This window comes from Mesoplodon mirus, assembly GCF_964341445.2.
Source record: "Mesoplodon mirus genome assembly, chromosome: 10".
In the NCBI taxonomy this organism is placed as follows: Eukaryota; Metazoa; Chordata; class Mammalia; order Artiodactyla; family Ziphiidae; genus Mesoplodon; species Mesoplodon mirus.
This window is the reverse complement of record NC_138986.1, coordinates 26,818,164-26,838,987: the sequence shown is the minus strand read 5'-3', so window position 1 is coordinate 26,838,987 and position 20,824 is coordinate 26,818,164. Positions and strand designations below refer to the sequence as shown.

The 20,824-nt window shown below is 35.7% G+C and overlaps 1 protein-coding gene across 1 annotated transcript in view; it reads left to right on the top strand.

The window, feature by feature from the left end:
• The window catches only part of PEX7 (peroxisomal biogenesis factor 7), an 84,523-nt gene that overhangs the window by 16,933 nt on the left and 46,766 nt on the right, over positions 1–20,824 (top strand). Inside the window, exons 6-8 of the mRNA XM_082634396.1 lie at positions 15,697–15,803; positions 17,452–17,565; positions 18,809–18,864. Coding sequence (XP_082490522.1) covers positions 15,697–15,803; positions 17,452–17,565; positions 18,809–18,864 — 277 coding nt within the window. The remainder of the gene's footprint in view (positions 1–15,696; positions 15,804–17,451; positions 17,566–18,808; positions 18,865–20,824) is intronic.

Sequence of the window (20,824 nt, the reverse complement as noted above, 5' to 3'; positions counted from 1 at the left end):
CATTATCTAGCATCTGAAGATAGGCAATCGCTAGGATAATTGCTCCTTTCTTGCTAATAAGCTAAATCAATGCCCTGAGATGTTGAATTATGTTGAGTGGGTTCCACAGGAAATATAATATCACAGAAATCCTTTCTATTTGTTTATTACGTTTTTAATTCTAAAACTTAAAACCGACCAAATGTCCCTGAATTCTGAAGTATGACTAGGTTGGAGAACCTCAGAAGTGGAAACCTCCAGGTAAATTGTGAACAGACAAATACGTCCCATTTAGATTAAGCAATTTTTTTAGATCCTAAGATAATAGTGAATTATAATAACTTCTGTGTGTAGAGGTTCAGTTAACTCAGAAAATGTTTTGTTTGCTGATTAAAATTAATAGTATTTTCTAGAATGAAGAAAGGTACACTGATAAAATTATTACTACTATTTTTAAAATTTCTAAGTTGTGTAAGTTGTAGTTTCTCAGTCCATAATTTGAACCAAATCTTTTCTGAAATATCAAGTCTTTGGGGATGGGACCAGTAATATATTTTTCCTTGTCACATTTCCTTTTCCAAGCCTAAATTTCTTCTTTGATTTTTTTCAGTCTTTCTGTGGCACAACTAGCCATAAGGCTGGGCGTGTATTAAGTAAATGATAGCAATATTAACACACTTGTTTGAATTAACTAACCCTTTAGCCTGCATATATAACTTGAGTTAGTCATTTTTATGCTTTTAATGGAAATGCTAATGAGTTTCATGTTGATAATGAATCAGATCTGCAAGATGACTGCAGTTAAGCAAAATGGTTATAATTTGACCATTTTATAATTTTACTATTGGTGAAAAGCCCTAATACAGAGACTGTTAGTACAAGTTCAATTAAAATTCTTGTAAGGATGTTAATTAGTTTGACATTAACATCATTTTCTTAGTGTAGGGATGCCCTTTGGTCTTATATTCTACAGTTTCAAAGTATTCGCCTCAAACTCTGGAAGGAATTAGTGGTATAGAATAGATCCATCTTCAGAATGAACTGAAACATACTTCTCTTCTAGTGAAGCAGTGAAGATATGTCTGCTAGGAACTCTAATTGGTAGCATTTGTAATAAACTAGAATTAATAATGAGTATAATTTGGAAAAGTATTAATAAATAAAACCATAAATTACTGATATATTTTTTAAAATCCCTTTACCTTACTATTGCATGTAATTTTATTAACTTGTATTATTATTTAAGGCCCCCAAATTATCTTTCTTTGTTTTTAATTGTTCTTTTACTGACCATGACCAAAGGTAAAATCTGATAGCGACAAAGTCAGGCAGAGGGGACCTACAAGATGGCGGAGGAGTAAGACATGGAGATCACCTTCCTCCCCACAAATACATCAAAAATACATCTACATGTGGAACAGCTCCTACAGAATACCTACTGAATGCTGGCAGAAGACCTCAGACTTCCTAAAAGATGCCTGAGGGCAACCTACATGCAGGGGCGCAGCCAAAACCAAAGTTGAACCCCAGGAGCTATGCGAACAAAGAAGAGAAAGGGAAATTTCTCCGGGCAACCACAGGTGCAGCGAGTTAAATCCCCACAATCAACCTGTTGTACCCAGCATCTGTGGAATGCCTGAATAGACAAGAAATCATCCCAAAATTGAGGCAGTGGATTTTGGGAGCAAATGTAGACTTGGGGTTTGCTGTCTGCAACTGATTTGTTTCTGATTTTTATGTTTATCTTAGTATAGTTTTTAGCACTTGTTATCATTGGTGAATTTGTTTATTGGTTTGGTTGCTCTCTTTTTTTTCATTATTTTTATTTTAATAATTATTTCTTTTTATTTATTTTTAATTTTTTTCTTTCTTTTTTCTCCCTTTTCTTCTTTTTAAAAAATATTTATTTATTTTTGGCTGCATTGGGTCTTCATTACTGAGTCTTCGTTGCTGCACGCAGGCCTTCTCTAGTTGCGGTGAGCAGGGGCTACTGTTCGTTGCAGTGCATGGGCTTCTCATTGTGTGAACCTGCAACCTGTGAAAAGGAGACCACAGACACAGTAAGTTAAACAAAATGAGAAGACAGAGAAATATGCAGCAGATGAAGGAACAAGGTAAAAACCCACCAGACCAAACAAATGAAGAGGAAATAGGCAGTCTACCTGAAAAAGAATTCAGAGTAATGATAGTAAAGATGACCCAAAATCTTGAAAATAGAATGGAGAAAATACAGGAAGCTTTTAACAAGGACCTAGAAGAACAAAAGAGCAAACAAACAATGATGAACAACACAATAAACAAAATTAAATATTCTCTAGAAGGAATTAATAGCAGAATAACTGAGGCAGAAGAACGGATAAGTGACCTGGAAGATAAAATAGTGGAAATAACTACTGTAGAGCAGAATAAAGAAAAAAGAATGAAAAGAATGGAGGACAGTCTTAGAGACTTCTGGGACAACATTAAATGCATCAACATTCGAATTATAGGGGTCCCAGAAGAATAAGAGAAAAAGAAAGGAACTGAGAAAATATTTGAAGAGATTATAGTTGAAAACTTCCCTAATGTGAGAAAGGAAATATTCAATCAAGTCCAGGAAGCACAGAGAGTCCCATACAGGATAAATCCAAGGAGAAACATGCCAAGACACATATTAACCAAACTATCAAAAAATAAATACAAAGAAAAAATATTAAAAGCAAAGGAAAAGCAACAAATAACATAAAGGGGAATCCCCATAAGCTTAACAGCTGATCTTTCAGCAGAAACTCTGCAAGCCAGAAGGGAGTGGCAGGACATATTTAAAGTGATGAAAGGGAAAAACCTACAATCAAGATTACTCTACCCAGCAAAGGATCTCATTCAGATTCAACGGAGAAATTAAAACCTTTACAGACAAGCAAAAGCTAAGAGAATTCAGCACTGCCAAACTAGCTTTACAACAAATGCTAAAGGAACTTCTCTAGGCAGGAAACACATGAGAAGGAAAGATCTACAAAAACAAACCCAAAACAATTAAGAAACTGGTCATAGGGACATACATATCGATAATTACCTTAAATGTAAATGGATTAAATGCTCCAACTAAAAGGCATAGGCTGGCTGAATGGATACACAAATAAGACCCATATATATGCTGTCTACAAGAGATCCACTTCAGACCTAGGGACACAGACAGACCGAAAGTGAGGGGATGGAAAAAGATATTCCATGCAAATGGAAATCAAAAGAAAGCTGGAATAGCAATTCTCATATCAGACAAAATAGACTTTAAAATAAAGACTGTTACAAGAGACAAAGCAAAAGACACTACATAATGATCAAGGGAACAATCAAAGAAGAAGAGATAACAATTGTAAATATTTATGCATGCAGCATAGGAGCACCTCAACACATAAGGCAAATGCTAACAGCCATAAAAGGGGAAACTGACAGTAACACAATAAAAGTAGGGGAGTTTAACACCCCACTTTCACCAATGGACAGATCATCCAAAATGAAAATAAATAAGGAAACACAAGCATTAAATGACACATTAAACAAGATGGGCTTAATTCATATTTATTTATTGAAAAACAATAGAATACACTCTCTTCTCAAGTGCTCATGGAACATTCTCCAAGATAGATCACATCTTGGGTTACAAATCAAGACTTGGAAAATTTGAGAAAATTGAAGTCGTATCAAGTGTATTTTCCAACCACAACGCTGTAAGACTAGATACCAATTACAGAAAGAAACTGTAAAATATATAAACACATGGAGGCTAAACAATATGCTACTAAATAACCAAGAGATCACTGAAGAAATCAGAGGAAATCAAAAAATACCGAGAAACAAATGACAATGAAAACACAATGACCCAAACCTATGGGATGCAGCAAAAGCAGTTCTAAGAGGGAAGTTTATAGCAATGCAATCCTACCTCAAGAAACAAGAATAATCTCAAATAAACAACCTAACATTACACCTAAAGCAATTAGAGAAAGGAGAACAAAAAAACCTCAAAGTTAGCAGAATGAAAGAAATCATAAAGATCAGAGCAGAAATAAACGAAAAAGGAATGAAGGGAACAGTTTCAAAGATCAATAAAACTAAAAGCCGGTTGTTTGAGAAGATAAACAAAATTGATAAACGATTAGCCAGACTCATCAAGAAAAAAAGGGAGAAGACTCAGATCAACAGAATTAGAAATGTAAAAGGAGAAGTAACAACTGACACTGCAGAAATACAAAGGATCTTGAGAGATTACTACAAGCAAGTATATGCTAATAAAGTGGACAACCTGGAAGAAATGGACAAATTCTTAGAAAAGCACAACCTTCCCAGGCTGAACCAGGAAGAAATAGAAAATATAAACAGACCAATCACAAACACTGAAATTGAAACTGTGATTAAAAATATTCCAACAAACAAAAGCCCAGGAAGAAATGGCTTCAGAGGCGAATTCTATCAAACATTTAGAAGCGCTGACACCTATCCTTCTCAAACCTTTCCAAAATATAGCAGAGGGAGGAACACTCCCAAACTCATTCTACAAGGCCACCATCATGCTGATGCCAAATCCAGACAAAGATGTCACAAAAAAAGAAAACCACAGGCCAGTATCACTGATGAACATAGATGCAAAAATCCTCAACAAAATACTAGCAAACAGAATCCAACAGCACATTAAAAGGATCATACACCATGATCAAGTGGGGTTTATCCCAGGAATGCAAGGATTCTTCAATATATGCAAATCAATCAATGTGGTACACCATATTAACAAATTGAAGGATAAAAACCATGTGATCATCTCAATAGATGCAGAAGAAACTTTGGACAAAATTCAACACCAATTTATGATAAAAACTCTCTGGAAAGTGGGCATAGAGGGAAGCTACCTCAACATAATAGAGCCCATATATGCCAGACCCACAGCCAACATCTTTCTCAATGGTGAAAAACTGAAACCATTTCCTGTAAGATCAGGAACAAGACAAGATTGCCCACTGTCACCGCTATTATTCAACACAGTTTTGGAAGTTTTAGCCACAGCAATCAGAGAAGAAAAAGAAATAAAAAGAATCCAAATCGGAAAAGAACTAAAACTGTCACTGTTTGCAGATGACATGATACTATACATAGAGAATCCTGAAGATGCTACCAGAAAACTACTAGAGCTAATCAATGAATTTGGTAAAGTAGCAGGATACAAAATTAATGCACAGAAACCTCTTGCATTCCTATACACTGATGATGCAAAATCTGAAAGAGAAATTAAGGAAACACTTCCATTTACCATTGCAGCAAAAAGAATAAAACACCTAGGAATAAACTTTCCTAAGGAGACAAAAGATCTGTATGCAGAAAACTATAAGACACTGATGAAGGAAACTAAAGGTGATACAAACAGATGGAGAGATATACCATGTTCTTGGACTGGAAGGATCAACATTGTGAAAATGACTATACTACCCAAAGCAATCTACAGTTTCAATGCAATCCCTATCAAACTACTAATGGCATTTTTCACAGAACTGGAACAGAAAATTTCACAGTTTGTATGGAAACGCAAAAGGCCCTGAGTAGCCAAAGTCTTCTTGAGAAAGAAAAACAGAGCTGGAGGAATCAGGCTCCCTGACTTCAGACTATACTACAAAGCTACAGTAATCAAGACAGTGTGGTACTGGCACAAAAACAGAAATATAGATCAATGGAACAGCACAGAAATAACAGAGATAAACCCACACACATATGGTCACCATATCTTTGATAAAGGAGGCAAAAATATACAATAGAGAAAAGACAGCCTCTTCAATAAGAGGTGCTGGGAAAACTGAACAGCTACATGTCAAAGAATAAAATTAGTACACTCCCTAACACCATATACAAAAATAAACTCAAAATGGATTAAAGACCTAAATGTAAAGCCAGACACTATAAAACTCTTAGAGGGAAACATAGTCAGAACACTCTATGACATAAATTACAGCAAGATCCTTTTTGACCCACCTCCTAGAGAAATTGAAATAAAAACAAAAGTAAACATATGGGACTTAATGAAACTTAAAAGCTTTTGCACAACAAAGGAAACCATAAATAAGAGGAAAAGACAACCCTCAGAATGGGAGAAAATATTTTCAAACAAAGCAACTGACAAAGGATTAATCTGCAAAACATACAAGCAGCTCATGCAGCTCAATATCACAAAACAAACAACCCAATCAAAAAATGGGCAGAATACCTAAATAGACATTTCTCCAAAGGAGATATACAGATTGCCAGCAAACACATGAAAGGATGCTCAACATCACTAATCATTAGAGAAATGCAACTCAAAACTACAATGAGGTATCACCTCACACCAGGCAGAATGGCCATCATCAAAAAATCTACAAACAATAAATGCTGGAGAGGGTGTGGAGAAAAGGGAACCCTCTTTTACTGTTGGTGGGAATGTAAAGTGATACAGCCACTATGGAGAACAGTATGGAGGTTCCTTAAAAATTGAAAACAGAACTACCATATGACCCAGCAGTCCCACTACTGGGCATATACCCTGAGAAAACCATAATTCAAAAAGAGGCATGTACCAAAATGTTCATTGCAGCTCTATTTACAATAGCCAGGAGATGGAAGCAACCTAAGTGTCCATCATCGGATGAATGGATATAGAAGATGTGGCACATATATACAATGGAATATTACTCAGCCATAAAAGGAAACAAAATTGAGTTATTTGTAGTGAGGTGGATGGACCTAGAGTCTGTCGTACAGAGTGAAGTAAGTCAGAAAGAGAAAGACAAATACCGTATGCTAACACATATATATGGAATTTAAGAAAAAAAAAGTCATGAAGCACCTAGGGGTAAGACGGGAATAAAGACACAGACCTACTAGAGAATGGACTTGAGAATATGGGGAGGGTGAAGGGTAAGCTGGGACAAAGTGAGAGAGTGGCATGGACATGTATACGCTACCAAATGTAAAATAGATAGCTAGTGGGAAGCAGCCGCATAGCACAGGGAGATCAGCTCGGTGCTTTGTGACCACCTAGAGGGATGGGATAGGTAGCGGGGGAGGGAGATGCAAGAGGGAGAGGATATGGCGATATATGTATACATATAGCTGATTCACTTTGTTATACAGCAGAAACTAACACAACATTGTAAAGCAATTATACTCCAATAAAGATGTTAAAAATAAATAAGTCAGGCTGAATTGTATATATTAGCCCTTTATTCAGTCTGAGTCACACACACTTCTTTGTATTACATTGGCCTTTTGTGTAGCATATTATACATAATATTGACTCTGGATGTTATATATAGAATATTCAGTGTGTGAGACTGAGTAGCAGAAAAACACTGTGTGTAGAGTGTCAGCAGTATAATTACAAAACTTAAGTATCTGTACTTTGTAAATAGATAGTATATAAAAAGAGTCTTTTATCAACAGAATGTCCATTTGCTTTAACAGAAAAAAGAGACAGTTTAATGACATTACCTTCATGTGTTATATTAGAAATGAGTATAAACTGTAGTCATACCAGCCAGCACGTCTTTGGTTGAAAGTGAAAGAAAATCTGACCCAAACTGCCTTAAGGTAGAAGATAATTTATTTGCTCACATAGTTGAAATGTCCAGAATTACACCTGGCTATGTACACACAGCTGGATGTAGGGATCAAAGACTGTTCTTGCTCTCTCTTTTGTTCTGTGTTCTGTTAAGTTGGTTTCAGTATCTGGTACCACATGATAGCAAGATGGCAGTAGCTGTAGACCCTGCATCCTTTCTTGTTTCTGTCCAGTAGGAGAAAGTGGGAGATTCCTTTTCAGACATCTAAAAATGTTCCATTTTCTCTCATGGGCTCTGATGGCCTGTGTGGATGTTCCTAAACTAATCACTGTGCCTGGGAAAGGAGGCTGTAATGTGTTGATTGGCTTGGGCCTGGCTCAGCTCCTGCAGTTGAGAATGGGAAATGGGAGAGAGGGTGGTACCCAGCTACATACACTGAGAATGGCAAGAGTGAATCCTGGTTCGGTGAAGAAGATGGATAGGGGGTCATTATGAACTAAATTGTCTGCACATCCAAGGCTTGGAATAAATCAGAAGGGATTTGACAAAAACCTAGCACTGGACCTGTGAGCTGTAACCTATGTTCCTTAAAAAAAATTGAATACAGTAAAGCCATTTTCTGCCAGATTTTATGATTTTGGAAACTCATTGGAAGGTTTATTTATCAACCATTTGACGTTTTCCTGAAATATTTCTTCATGATGATTTTTCCAATATTTGCCTACTTAATAAAGTTGAAAAAACTTAAAGTTTTTCTTCCACTCTACAAAAGGAGGGTTTGTGGCATAGTAAAAGTTGGGGTAAGCTCTAAAGCTCTCATTGTGCCTTTACCATTTCAAGAGAGAGAAGAAAGTTTGCTTACCAAGCTGTGTACAGTGCACTTCTTTGCATATTTTTCTTTGCTTGACTAGGGCAGGTATATCCTTTGACATAGCTGAGCACCTTACACAAGCAAACACTAAAATTTTTTGATTATTATTATATAATATATGGGAATAACCATCTTACCAGAATTTTAAAAACATATTTAAGGTTAATTTTGATTGTTGACAGGGACATTGTCAGTGATTCAGTCAGATATTTAGTGAATGTCCACCTTTGTCTGGGCACTGAAGATACAGTGAGTGTACAGTCCAGTGGGAAAGAGAGCTGCTAAGAAAAAGCCTAGCAACAATAACGGTAAGGAACATGAAGCTCTTTGAGGAAGAGGGCACAGCACAGTGGTTAGGGACGTGGACTCTGCAGCCAGCCTCCCTGTGGTCAAATTCCGCTTTCACCAGTTACGTGACTTTGGTCGTGCTACTTAACTTCTGTCTCTTCATTCCTCATTTAAAAAATAAGGGTGATAGGGCTTCCCTGGTGGCGCAGTGGTTGAGAGTCCGCCTGCCGATGCAGGGGACGCGGATTTGTGCCCCGATTCGGGAGGATCCCACATGCCGCGGAGTGGCTGGGCCCGTGAGCCATGGCCGCTGAGCCTGTGCATCCGCAGCCTGTGCTCCGCAACAGGAGAGGCCACAACAGTGAGAGGCCCACGTATCACACACACAAAAATAATAAAATAAGGGTGATAATAATACCCATGTCATGGAGTTTTGATGAGGATTAAGTGAATTCATATGAGCAAAAGGCTTAGGACAGTGCCTGGCACAGAGTAAGGGCTCTCTGAGTGGTGACTCCTATGATTAACCTGTGTGCTCAGAATTCTGTGGAAACGTAACAAAGGATTCTTGAGCTTGTCAAAGTTGGCTGGTCAGAGAAGCTTCTCTGAGGAAATAGTGTTTAAACTGCTACCTTGTGAACAAGTAAGAGTTAGGAGATGAGAAGCGGGAAGCAGAGGGAGGGGATGTGGAGAGAGCAGGGCATATTTGAGGAAGCTCTGAATGGCCTTTGCATACGTATGTGCTGTAAGGATTAAGAGTCAGTGCTTATCTAGAAACTAAAACTCTGAGAACGGAGTTTTAGAGTAACTTCCTCCAGGTAGAATCTGGAATGCATGCTTGTGTAATAACATACTAGTCCAGTGATCCTGAAACCTGGCCCACCATCAGAGTCATTGGGAAGTTTGAAAAAACAACAGATTTCTAGCCTTCATCTTAGTCCTACTGAATCACATACCTCTGAGAAGTGTATGTATGTATGTATTTATTTATTTGGGGCTGCGTTGGGTCTTCCTCGCTGTGCGCAGGCTTTCTTTAGTTGCAGCGAGCAGGGGCTACTCTTCATTGTGGTGCGCGGGCTTCTCATTGCGGTGGCTTCTCTTGTTGCAGAGCACGGGCTCTAGGTGCGTGGGCTTCAGTAGTTGTGGCTCGCAATTGTGGCGCACGGGCTTAGTTGTTCCACAGCATGTGGGATCTTCCCAGACCAGGGCTCGAACCTGTGTCCCCTGCATTGGCAGGTGGATTCTTAACCACTGCACCACCAGGGAAGCCCCAGAAGTATATTTTTTAATCACCCCAGCTGAGTCTAGTGATCAGCCTAATTTGGAAATCACTGTACTAGTCTATGGTGTCACTCTGTTTAAGATGCCTAAATAAATAGCTTATTTCTGTTGATGTAATGGAAATTGCATGTTTGTTTTAATAGAAATATACTCATCTCTTTAAAAAAAAAAACCGACAGAATGGTTTCAGTGCTGAATTCAGAGAGGAAGTGGTTTCCTTAGATTGAGAACTCTTTAGTTTTTTTCCTCAGTTTTGTTGGTTGTAGTTTGAGTTATATTATGGTCTTTATCAATTAATTCTCTTACTTTGTCTTCTTGCTTACAGACAAGAGCTTGCTATAAAACATACTATAATCTTTGCATAAAAATAGTTTCAACTGCAGAATTCATGGTTGAGAAACCCAGTATTGTAAAATATTTGTCTTCACAAATATTACAAATGGTAGAAGCTTATATGATAGGCAGTCAAGACATAGTTTTATGTCGAATCCTGTGGCACACGTATAGCTAATTATGTCTTTCAACTGCTTATAACAGTTTATATTTTAAGATAGTATATGTGAATATAGCATTTGAGTTTTTCCAAGAATCTGGTCACCTTCAAAGTTGTATGGTATTTGCAAATCTAGACCTAAATATATCATTAGCTAAGTTAAGACAGACCAAAAGAGAGGAGTATATAGAGATTTAGATCTTCCTTAGCAGAGTTCTCTAAGGACATTGGTTTTGTTTAGTTCATGAAAGTTGTATTAGTACAGAATTCATATTTCTAAATTATATGAGATGAAAGGGAAGAATATTTGAGCTCTTTACATAAAGAGGATTAATATGAAGTAAACTTTCTTTCTAACCATGAAAACTAAATTACTGCTATTACAGACTCCATATAATTGCATAAATCATAGCCATGCCTGAATATGTGGAGTCCAGTAGTTAAAAAAAAATCATTCTACTCTAAGAAAAAAGTCATATTACATCTGATAGGCATCTGGCATTTCAAATAAATTATTTGGGCCCAATATGCATCCTTTTTCTACTCATTTCACTTCACAGTTTCAGATTCACCGTTTACACTTACTCTCCTTACCCAATTTCTTAACGCTGCAACTTGGATTAGACATAGTAGTAGCCAGCACATCCTATACCATATTACGCACTTAAATTCACTGGTTCTGCTGCCAGTGGCAAGTCTGCAACTGATAAGAGAAGCTGGTAATTCAGGTGGTTCTATGGCACTATCACGTCTGGCTGACAATGAAAGGCCAGTTGTCTGGAAAATGCAATTTGAAAAATATATAAATATAGATGTCCTGGTGGCTAAAAGAGTTGAATGAGTCCTGGTACCAGTGGGCCAGAAGGTCTCTCTCCTACCTGGAAAACAAAGTGATGAGGAGGAAGTGACGAATGTGTGCAGCAGAAGTGGAATCTCAGCTCATTCAGAGCAGTTCTCACTTTTTTGTGCCCTTTAAATTAACTGCAAGAGGGGACAACCTAAGCCATGGTGTTTTTAAAAAGCATTGCTTGAATATGATGGTGAAGAACCAAAATATTGTCCCAGAGTAATTTGAAATACACATATATAATGTATATTATATATATAATATAACAATACGTTATATAATACACATACAGAACAGTGCATAATCTTAAGCATGTGATGAATTTTCACAATGAACACATCTGTGTACCAGCCCCCAGATCAAGAAACAGAGCATCCCAGAGGCCTCCCTCACACCCTTCCAGTCATTACCCGACCCTCCACTCGAGGGTGACTACTGAACTGCCTTGTAATAGCATAGATTAATGTTACCTGTTTTTATGTTTTCATGTCTAGTTTCTTTTGCTCAACATTATGTTTTGTGAGATTCATCCATATTGTTGCTAGAATTACTAGTTGTTTCTTAATCTCCTAGTCCACGTTTATTGTAATATTTTGGTACTTTAAAGCATTCACATACACCCATAAAATGTAATTTTTAGGAATGTAATTATTAGGATGAACACAAGCTCATTGAACTTTAAACAAAGCTTAGTCATGGTTATATCAGACTTTATGATTTCAGACCTGATATTACATATAAATTTTTGAAAGCTAGTATACATCATTTAGGCATTTCCTATGTTTTAGTGGAAGCCTTGTGCCAAATCGAATCTTTTTCTCTGGGGCTAGGCTTTATAGAGTTTGAAGCTTCAGGTGAATTCCGTTCACTGCTTCCATGATGATAAGGGCTCGCCTTTGCCTATAGATGATAGAACTTGAGCAATCTTAGGTCTTTGAGAATTTATTGAAAAGCAGCCCCAGAAGGGGAAGGGATGCTTAAATGACCCCCGGACACATTCTCTGTCTCTAACCTGGACTTTTCTCTGCTTGTTGACTTGACTCTGCAGGCCAGCTTTCTCCATACAGTGAAACACAGGGCCACCAGCAGCTTCTCAATTTTGTAACCTGTAAATTCTACTGAGAGAGGGACTGACATTATGTTTTCAGTTATACTTCAGAAAAATCCCAAGTAGATACTTTTGACCTGTCAGCTGTGGCAGGGGCAGAAAATGAGATAGTATGACTGGTCTTGCTTAAACCTGTCCTTGGCCAGTCGATTGTGTTGAGCCATAGGCCTTTCTAGAATCACATGGTGAAAAGAGGGTGCTGTTCCTGGAAGGGTGTTGCTGGGCAGACCAAACTCTGGACATCCACACCACCCTGCTGTAAACTCTGAAGGTTAGGGAAAGTCGTGAAAGATCGTTTAATCAAAGCTACTTAGACTTCTGAAAGAAATTCTACTGACTGGTGGCTAGATCACAGACAGTGATTATAATTAGGACCCCTGAAATTTTGGGAGCTCTAGTCTATACCAATTCTGAACCATTTCCGTTTGGTACTTTCAAACTCATCATTCCATCTCATCCCCACTATCCTTAGCTAGATTCAAAAACATTAGTCACTCTTCTATCAGAGTGGTTTTCAACCTTTTGTAAAGTAGGAGGTTGATGCTTTTTAAATAAAAAAAATTTTTAATCTCACACACAAACAATAGTACATATTTATGAATACATAAAAATGTTGTAGAAGTATTACCAAAACACAAACTATAGGGATGCACACCAAATTCAGGATTGTGGTAGCCTTGGGCAAGGAGGATGGGGAATGGGGTTGGAAATACAGTAGAGGTTTCAACACTATCTGTTGTGTTTTGTTACTTTTACTTCTAAAATAATTGTGGGGCAAATATGACAGAATGTTAGGTGTCTATTAAAATTTTCCCCAATTTATAAAATAATTAACGTATAAATTAAAAGAATAATTCCTCAAGGTTTCGCCAACATTGATCACATGGCACTTCTCCTCCGACAACATTAGGGGGCAGCGTTGTGTAGTTATAGTTCACAGGGGCTAGGAAGCCAGACAGCCTGGGTTCTGATTCTAGGCCCTGATTCCACTGTTTCCTCTCTGCTGACTTACTTCAGCTCCATGTGCTTCAGTTTCCTCCTTTGTAAATTACTACAAAAATTACTTTTTATGTTATCAAAATTTTTACCTCACTTGTTGTGATGTTTTTAAAGTTAATATATTCATCTCTTGGTATCTGTTGGGGATTGGCTCCAGGACCCTCCCAGGATTTCAAAATCCCTAGATGCTCAAGTCCCTTGTATAAATTGTCATCATATTTGCATATAATCTATGCATATCCTCCTGTATACTTTAAATTATCCCCCAATTATTTAAAATACCTAATACAATGTAAATGCTGTGTAAATAGTTGCCAGCGCAGCAAATTCAAGTTTTGCTTTTTGGAACTTTCTGGAATTTTTTTTTTCCTGAATATTTTTGGCCCATGGTTGGTTGAATTCACAGATTTGGAACCCATGAATATGGAGGACTGACTGTACATGTAAAATGCTGACCAGCATTTGGCATATAGTAAGCACTCAATAAATATTAGTTATTATTTATTCATGTTATTAATAGGGACAGGAATGACTTCTAATCACGGTTATGTTTTGTTATTTTATTTTTAAAACTTTATCTCATTTCAACTTTATAAGGCAGATTTGTTTTTGTTTTTTTTTTTGAAGTATAGTTGAGGTACAATGTTATATAAGTTGCAGGTGTACAATATAGTGATTCACGATTTTTAAAGGTTATACACCATTTATAATTATTATAAAATATTGGCTATATTCCCTGTGTTGTACAATATATCCTTGTAGCTTATTTTATGCCTAATAACTTGTACCTCTTAATCCCCTCCCCCTATATTGCCCCTCTGCCCTTCTCTCACCCCACTGGTAACCACTAATTTGTCCTTCACGTCTGTGGGTCTGTATAAGACAGATATTTTATCATAGGTGAGGAAAGTAAGAATCCAGGATGTTAAGTAACTTGACTAAACGTCAACAGCTACCAAATGATTGAGCTGGATTAGAACCAAGCTCTGGAGCATCAAAGCCCCCATTCTTAACTTCTACATTTCATTACCACCAGCAATTTAATTCTTATCTTTCTTAAACAACTTGCAAAGAAATCAGAAAAAAATGGTCTAAAACTCTTGAACTTAGGTAAATGACATATGATTTAGAATTGGGATGATAGGAAATTGTATGTAGGTAACTAAAGGAAATTTTTAAAATTTAGCATTTTTATATACCACATATTAGTGTATCTACTATATGCTAGAGACCATGCTAACGATTTACAGGAACTTTGTTACACTAAATTCTTATACCGTCCTGCATGTAGTCATTCTGTTTCTTTTTTAGAAATGAGGAATCAGCCTCAGAGATATTATATAACTTCTGCAGGGTCACACAACTACTAAATGGAATCAAGACTATGCCTGCCATCACATTGTTTTTTGTTGTTTTTTTTTTTCATTAAGCTGAACTAGCTTTCTCACATGATCAGTTTTATTGTTTGTAATTTAATTTTGATGTAGATATACATATATTCAGGGTTTTTCATCTGGTCATTTTGTTATTTCCTCATAGTTTACAAAATTGAAGGCAAACAGCATGTAAAACATTTAATCAGGGTTGACTTTGTGCAGCTATGTGATATAAATCATTTTTGTAGTAATTCAGAGTATTATCTGTAGTAATCAGAGTAATTCAGAGTAAAATAATTCAGAGTATAATCATTTTTGTAGTAATTCAGAGTATAATGACAAATTTTCTCAACTTGTTTTTTCCAAGGTGAAAAATATACCTTTGGATGGCCCTTTAAAATGTAATAAATGTAAAAGCTAAGATTTGAAAATTATCCATTTCAACTTGGTAGATTTTGCACACATTTAAAATTATCCATTTCAACTTGGTAGATTTTGCATATTACCATTTTGTTTCTTAGAGAATATGCTGGTATAGGGCGCTAACTTTATTTACAAGAAACAAAGATTTTCAGGGCCTTTTCCTATCCTGAAGAAAAATGCATTGAGTGTGTGTTTAATCACTGCTATGTTTGTCTTAGTGTGAGATTTAGATTTTCCTGCTTTGAGTAGATCTAAAAACATTATCATGGTGCCTTATTTTTTTGTAGTTCATCACTTTTAGTAGGTCTTATGCATTATTATAGTACAAAAACAATATATATGTGTATATGATATATAGGTGGCAGTATCCTGATAGTGAAAGTGGTGTGTTTTCCCCTGACTTGTCGTCATGGGTACAGAGTATCCAAGTGGTGTGATGGAAAGTGATCAAGTCTTCCTCTTTCACCAGGCGATCAGACTTTGAGAATTTGGGATGTGAAGACAACAGGAGTCAGAACTGTGGTTCCAGCACATCAGGCAGAAATTCTGAGTTGTGACTGGTGTAAATACAATGAGGTACCCTGTCTGGTTCTATCCTGAGCTGCTGAGCCCTTCCTAATGTTGAAATGTTTTAGATTTTATTTTATCTTTGTTTATGTGGACTTTGATAGTGTTTATGGACCATTAAGTTAAATTCAGTCCCTTTTGTTTCTAATTGATGATTGTGAGTGACCTGCATTAGCATTAATTAGATTTAAGTGCACATAAAACAGGCTGAATAAGAAACAGAAATTCTCAAAAGTTCAGTAGTGCAGCCTTACTTGTTTATTTGGGAAACTGATTTACAACTTATGTAATTTTTTACTTTATTGCTCTTAACCCTGCCAGTTTGAATCATCTTTTGCTTTCATTTCTTGTTCATTTTGCTAGTGAGGCTGCTGAACTATTTGTAACTTTATTTTTAATTTGACAGTCCATCAGTTTTTAGAATTTTCTGTTTCATCTTCCCTTATAAACCTAACCAAGCTTCATGTTTCTGTAAGATAGCAGTGTCCATTTGTAACTTTTTGCAGAGCTTCAGCTAACCACATGAGCATGTGAATTAGAAATAGAAATGGATTAAATATGTGTTGATATGCTGTTTAAATATATTTATGTACCTGAAGTAGTCTGTTGACTATGACAAATAAGTATAACATATGCCTTGTTTTTCCCACTTTTAAAGTAATCAGTGAAGGTTAAGAGAACATTGTATTGGTTGAGTTCTTTAAATAGAAAGAAATAAAATAGATTTTTAAAACATAGAACATATTCCAAATAATACTTGATTTTAATAAAATTTTCAGTGCTGATGACTACAGTTCAAATCTCTCTCATGAATTTTCCAAATAGGAAAATGAAATTGTGGACTGTGTGTTATACTTTTGGGAATTCTAAAAAAGTTGCTGATATATACTTGAGAGTAGTTAAAAATTTTTTTAAAAATCATTGCAGCTTTTTTTCAGATGAGCTTATATTGAAGCCAAAAACGTTCAGACAATGGATTACTGCCCTGGTTGATGTGGAATGGGGCTGAGTGTGGACACAGCTCTTGGCTTCTTCAGCCATGAACTCTGGGTTCACCTAGGGTTCTAGATAGCAGGCTTTATAAAACCTGACTAGATAGGAGACTTACCACATTCTGCATAAATTCTCAGATAGTGTGACATATTATATTAAGACATGGCCCATGAGAGTTGAGAGCAGTGATTGATTTAGAATTAGACAAACATAAAAATTTAATTTATACTTTGCACTTTCAAATATTTGTAAATTAGCAGGCCTCTTGCCTTTTAATGCTTGGTAGAAACCTCAGAGGATGCTGAAAAGAAGGGTGGGCTCATTTGTCAGGTATAATTTTTAAAATCTTATGTTCTTATTAATATTCCTAAAAGTAGATTGGAAAATCTACAATGCTGTTTGAGACTATGCCTTTTTCTGTTGTGTATAGTGTTCCATCATATGCCTAAAGCATATTGAGTTCCTTTTCTCTCAAGTCCTACTAATTTTTGCTTTTTGATGTATATTTTGACTCCTTTCTATAATGTTATATAACTTTTCAAGAATGACTCCTGGGATCAGATTAAATAAATACCAGAAAATAGACACTGTTTCTAGTAGGAAAGCTTGGGTACTGCTTAATTGCAAAGATGTCATACTTTACTTTTCTCTGAATTGTTTTCAGAATTTGCTGGTGACAGGGGCAGTTGATTGTAGTTTGAGAGGCTGGGACTTGAGGAATGTGCGACAACCAGTATTTGAACTTCTTGGTCACACCTATGCTATTAGGAGAGTGAAAGTAAGTTTTTATCTTTTCTTTTTATACATAGAACAAAAATATAAATATATTTAATGAAGTATATATAAAAGGTGTTTAGGGGATGGGTTATTCATTCTTTTTTATGCATGTTTTTGTTATCCAATGAATGATAATGAATATTGAAAGCTAAAATTGGGTAAAATACTGGAATACTTATTGAATGAATTGTAATAATGTAGTCAAGCAGTACTTAGGATTAAATAAAAATGTTTCTCTCATTCTGTCATACCCATTCTACTATTCCTTTTAATATGTCTTAACTATAATAATTTACTTTTAGTATTATATTCTTTACAGTTTTTCATTCGGTGGGAAGATTTCTTTATTTTGTTGGAACTTGCACAGAGAGAGAGTTAATTCTTTATTTTCCCTAGCATGATTGTATATATGAATGTTCTCAGAAGTTTAGGGTAGAGACAGTTTTCCACTTTGTAAACAGCAGAGGATGAGGTAACTTTTTTCTGCTGATCCCCTCAAATTTGTCAGGTATAAGGTGACTTAAGTTAGTTTCCCAGCTTTTATTTAGGTAAATTTTGCTAAGTCACTGTGGAAAACATCTTATTAAGGGACATTTCCCAATTTCATTCTTTGTTTTTTACATTAAGGATAAAAAGGTACCTTTTTGGTCTTTTCATTCATTATGTTATTCCTATTTTAAAAATTCTAAATTGTAGTTAATATTTTAAATTTTACTGGTTACAACTCAACATATGAGACACAGTGCCCTGATTTTTTTTCATGGCACACAGGTTTTAGTAGTTAAAAAATATTTTCTATATATATTTCACAGTGCTTCTGAGAATGAAATAGGGTAATGTAGTGAAAGTATTTAGTAAACTATGAAGAGCATTCAAATGTAATTATATTATGTGTATATAACTATTAAAGTACTGGTAAGAAAAACATGGAAGAAATAAAATTGCAATGGGCAGCCTGGTAAAACATGTTTATTACTAAATACTACTTGTTTTTAAATTTGCAGTTTTTTGACCTTGATATCATTTTCATTAGATGTGATATACAAATAACATAAAAATTATTTTAAAACTTTTAACATTTAAATGTTTATTTGATACTTGTGCTAATAGCAATCATAATATGTATTCACAAAATTGGTTAAGTTAGATGAACTTTATTATAATGTTCATGGGAATGACCTTATGAAGTAGCATGTTATAATTACAGTTAACCTCAAAAAGGGTTTTTTGTGTTTTTTTTGTAGTTTTCACCATTTCATGCTTCCGTGTTGGCCTCTTGCTCCTATGATTTTACTGTAAGGTACAGTGGCTTTTGATATGTTTCATTGTGAAATACCAAGTACCATTTGCCTCTTTGCAGCTTTTCTGAAGGGTAATATGTTATCTTACTAATATAAAAATAATCTGAGCTGGGCACATAAGAATATTTGCCACTGAGATTAATATTATATTTTTCTGTTTTTATGATCTGGTGACATATATGAGTAAATTCTTTACTATTTAAAGGTTAGCTTGATTGCTCTGTTTAAAAGCCTTTTTTCCTGACAGTTGTTCCTCATAATATCTTCCTATGCTATAAATTGAACAGCCAGTATCTTTTAAATTTAACTTTTAAAAATTATGAAATTTTATTTCTTCAGTCTAATTATGTGAATCTTAAGGCTAAGATTGTTATATATGAAAAAATCAGCATGAGTGTATGTATGTTTGTGAATATATATATGATTGTGTATGTATGTGTATGCACATGTGTATGTATGTATTAATATGTGTATGGGTATCTCTAATCATACCCCCAGTTCTGATCCCACACCACACAGGGTTCATTCTACTTTTTCTCCTTTTCCAGATTTAAAACTCCTGATTCTTATTATTCACAATATATTTACCTATTCACTACCCTAGAATTCTCAGAAAGTAGTTTAGAAATCACTGTATATCAGTTCATAGAGATCTTTTTCATTCTGCATAATACTCCATTATGTAGACATACTATAGTTTATTCAACTAGTCTCCTACGTATGGGCATTTAACTTGTTACAAATATTTTATAAATAAGCAGTGCCACAATGAATAATAACCTTGTAAGTACATACATTCACATCAGTAGAGAATTAGCTTCAGAATATATTCCCAGATGTGGGATTGCTGGATTAAAAGGTAAACATATACATGTATATATATAGTTTTGTTAGATATTACCAAATTCCTGTCCATAAGGAATATACCAGTTTCCATTCCAAGCAGCAGTGTTTGAGACTCCGTTTCTCTACCATCTAAAGATCGTTGATTCTTTTTTTTAAATTAATTAATTAATTAATTAATTTTAGTTTTGGCTATGTTGGGTCCTCGTTGCTGCGCACGGGCTTTCTTTTAGTTGTGCGAGTGGGGGCTACTCTTCATTGAGGTGCATGGGCTTCTCATTGTGGTGGCTTCTCTTGTTGCGGAGCACAGGCTCTTGCCACGCAGACTTCAGTAGTTGTGGCACGTGGGCTCTAGAGCTCAGGCTCAGTAGTTGTGGTGCATGGGCTTAGTTGCTCTGCGGCATGTGGGATCTTCCCAGAGCAGGGCTCGAACCCGTGACCCCTTCATTGGCAGGCAGATTCTTAACCATTGTGCCACCAGAGAAGCCCCAAGATCATTGATTCTTTAGGGGTTTCCAAGTTTGTGATCATATCGTCTATAAATATAGTTTTACATCTTCAATTCCAATTCTGATGCCCCTAATTGATTTATCTTTTTGCATTGGCAGATACCTATATTACAGTGTTAAATAGTGTTATAGAGGATGTCTTAATTCTTGTATTAGTAAAAATGCCTCCAGTGTTTCCTTGTTAAAAGTAAGATACTGACTTTAAGACAAAGTGTATATATTTATTTATCATGCTAAGAAAGTATGCATCAACTCCAGTTTTCTTGAGTGTTTTTTTTTTTTTAGAGTCAGGAATTGATCTTAAGTTTTGTTGAAGGCTTTTTCAGCATCTATGGAGATGATTATGATTTTTTGAGCTATTAATATAATGTATTACATTAATGGATTGAACCAACCTTGCATCCTTAGACTAAATCCCTCTTGTTCTTTGTGTATTGTTATCTTACTGTGGTGTTGGATTTTGTCTGCTAATATTTTATTTAGAGCTTTTACATCAATATTTGAAGGTGATATTGACCTATATGTGTATGTGTACCTCTAGTCATACCCCTCATTCTGATCCCACACCACACAGGGTTCATATAGGGGTTTTTTTTCTGTTTCTTTT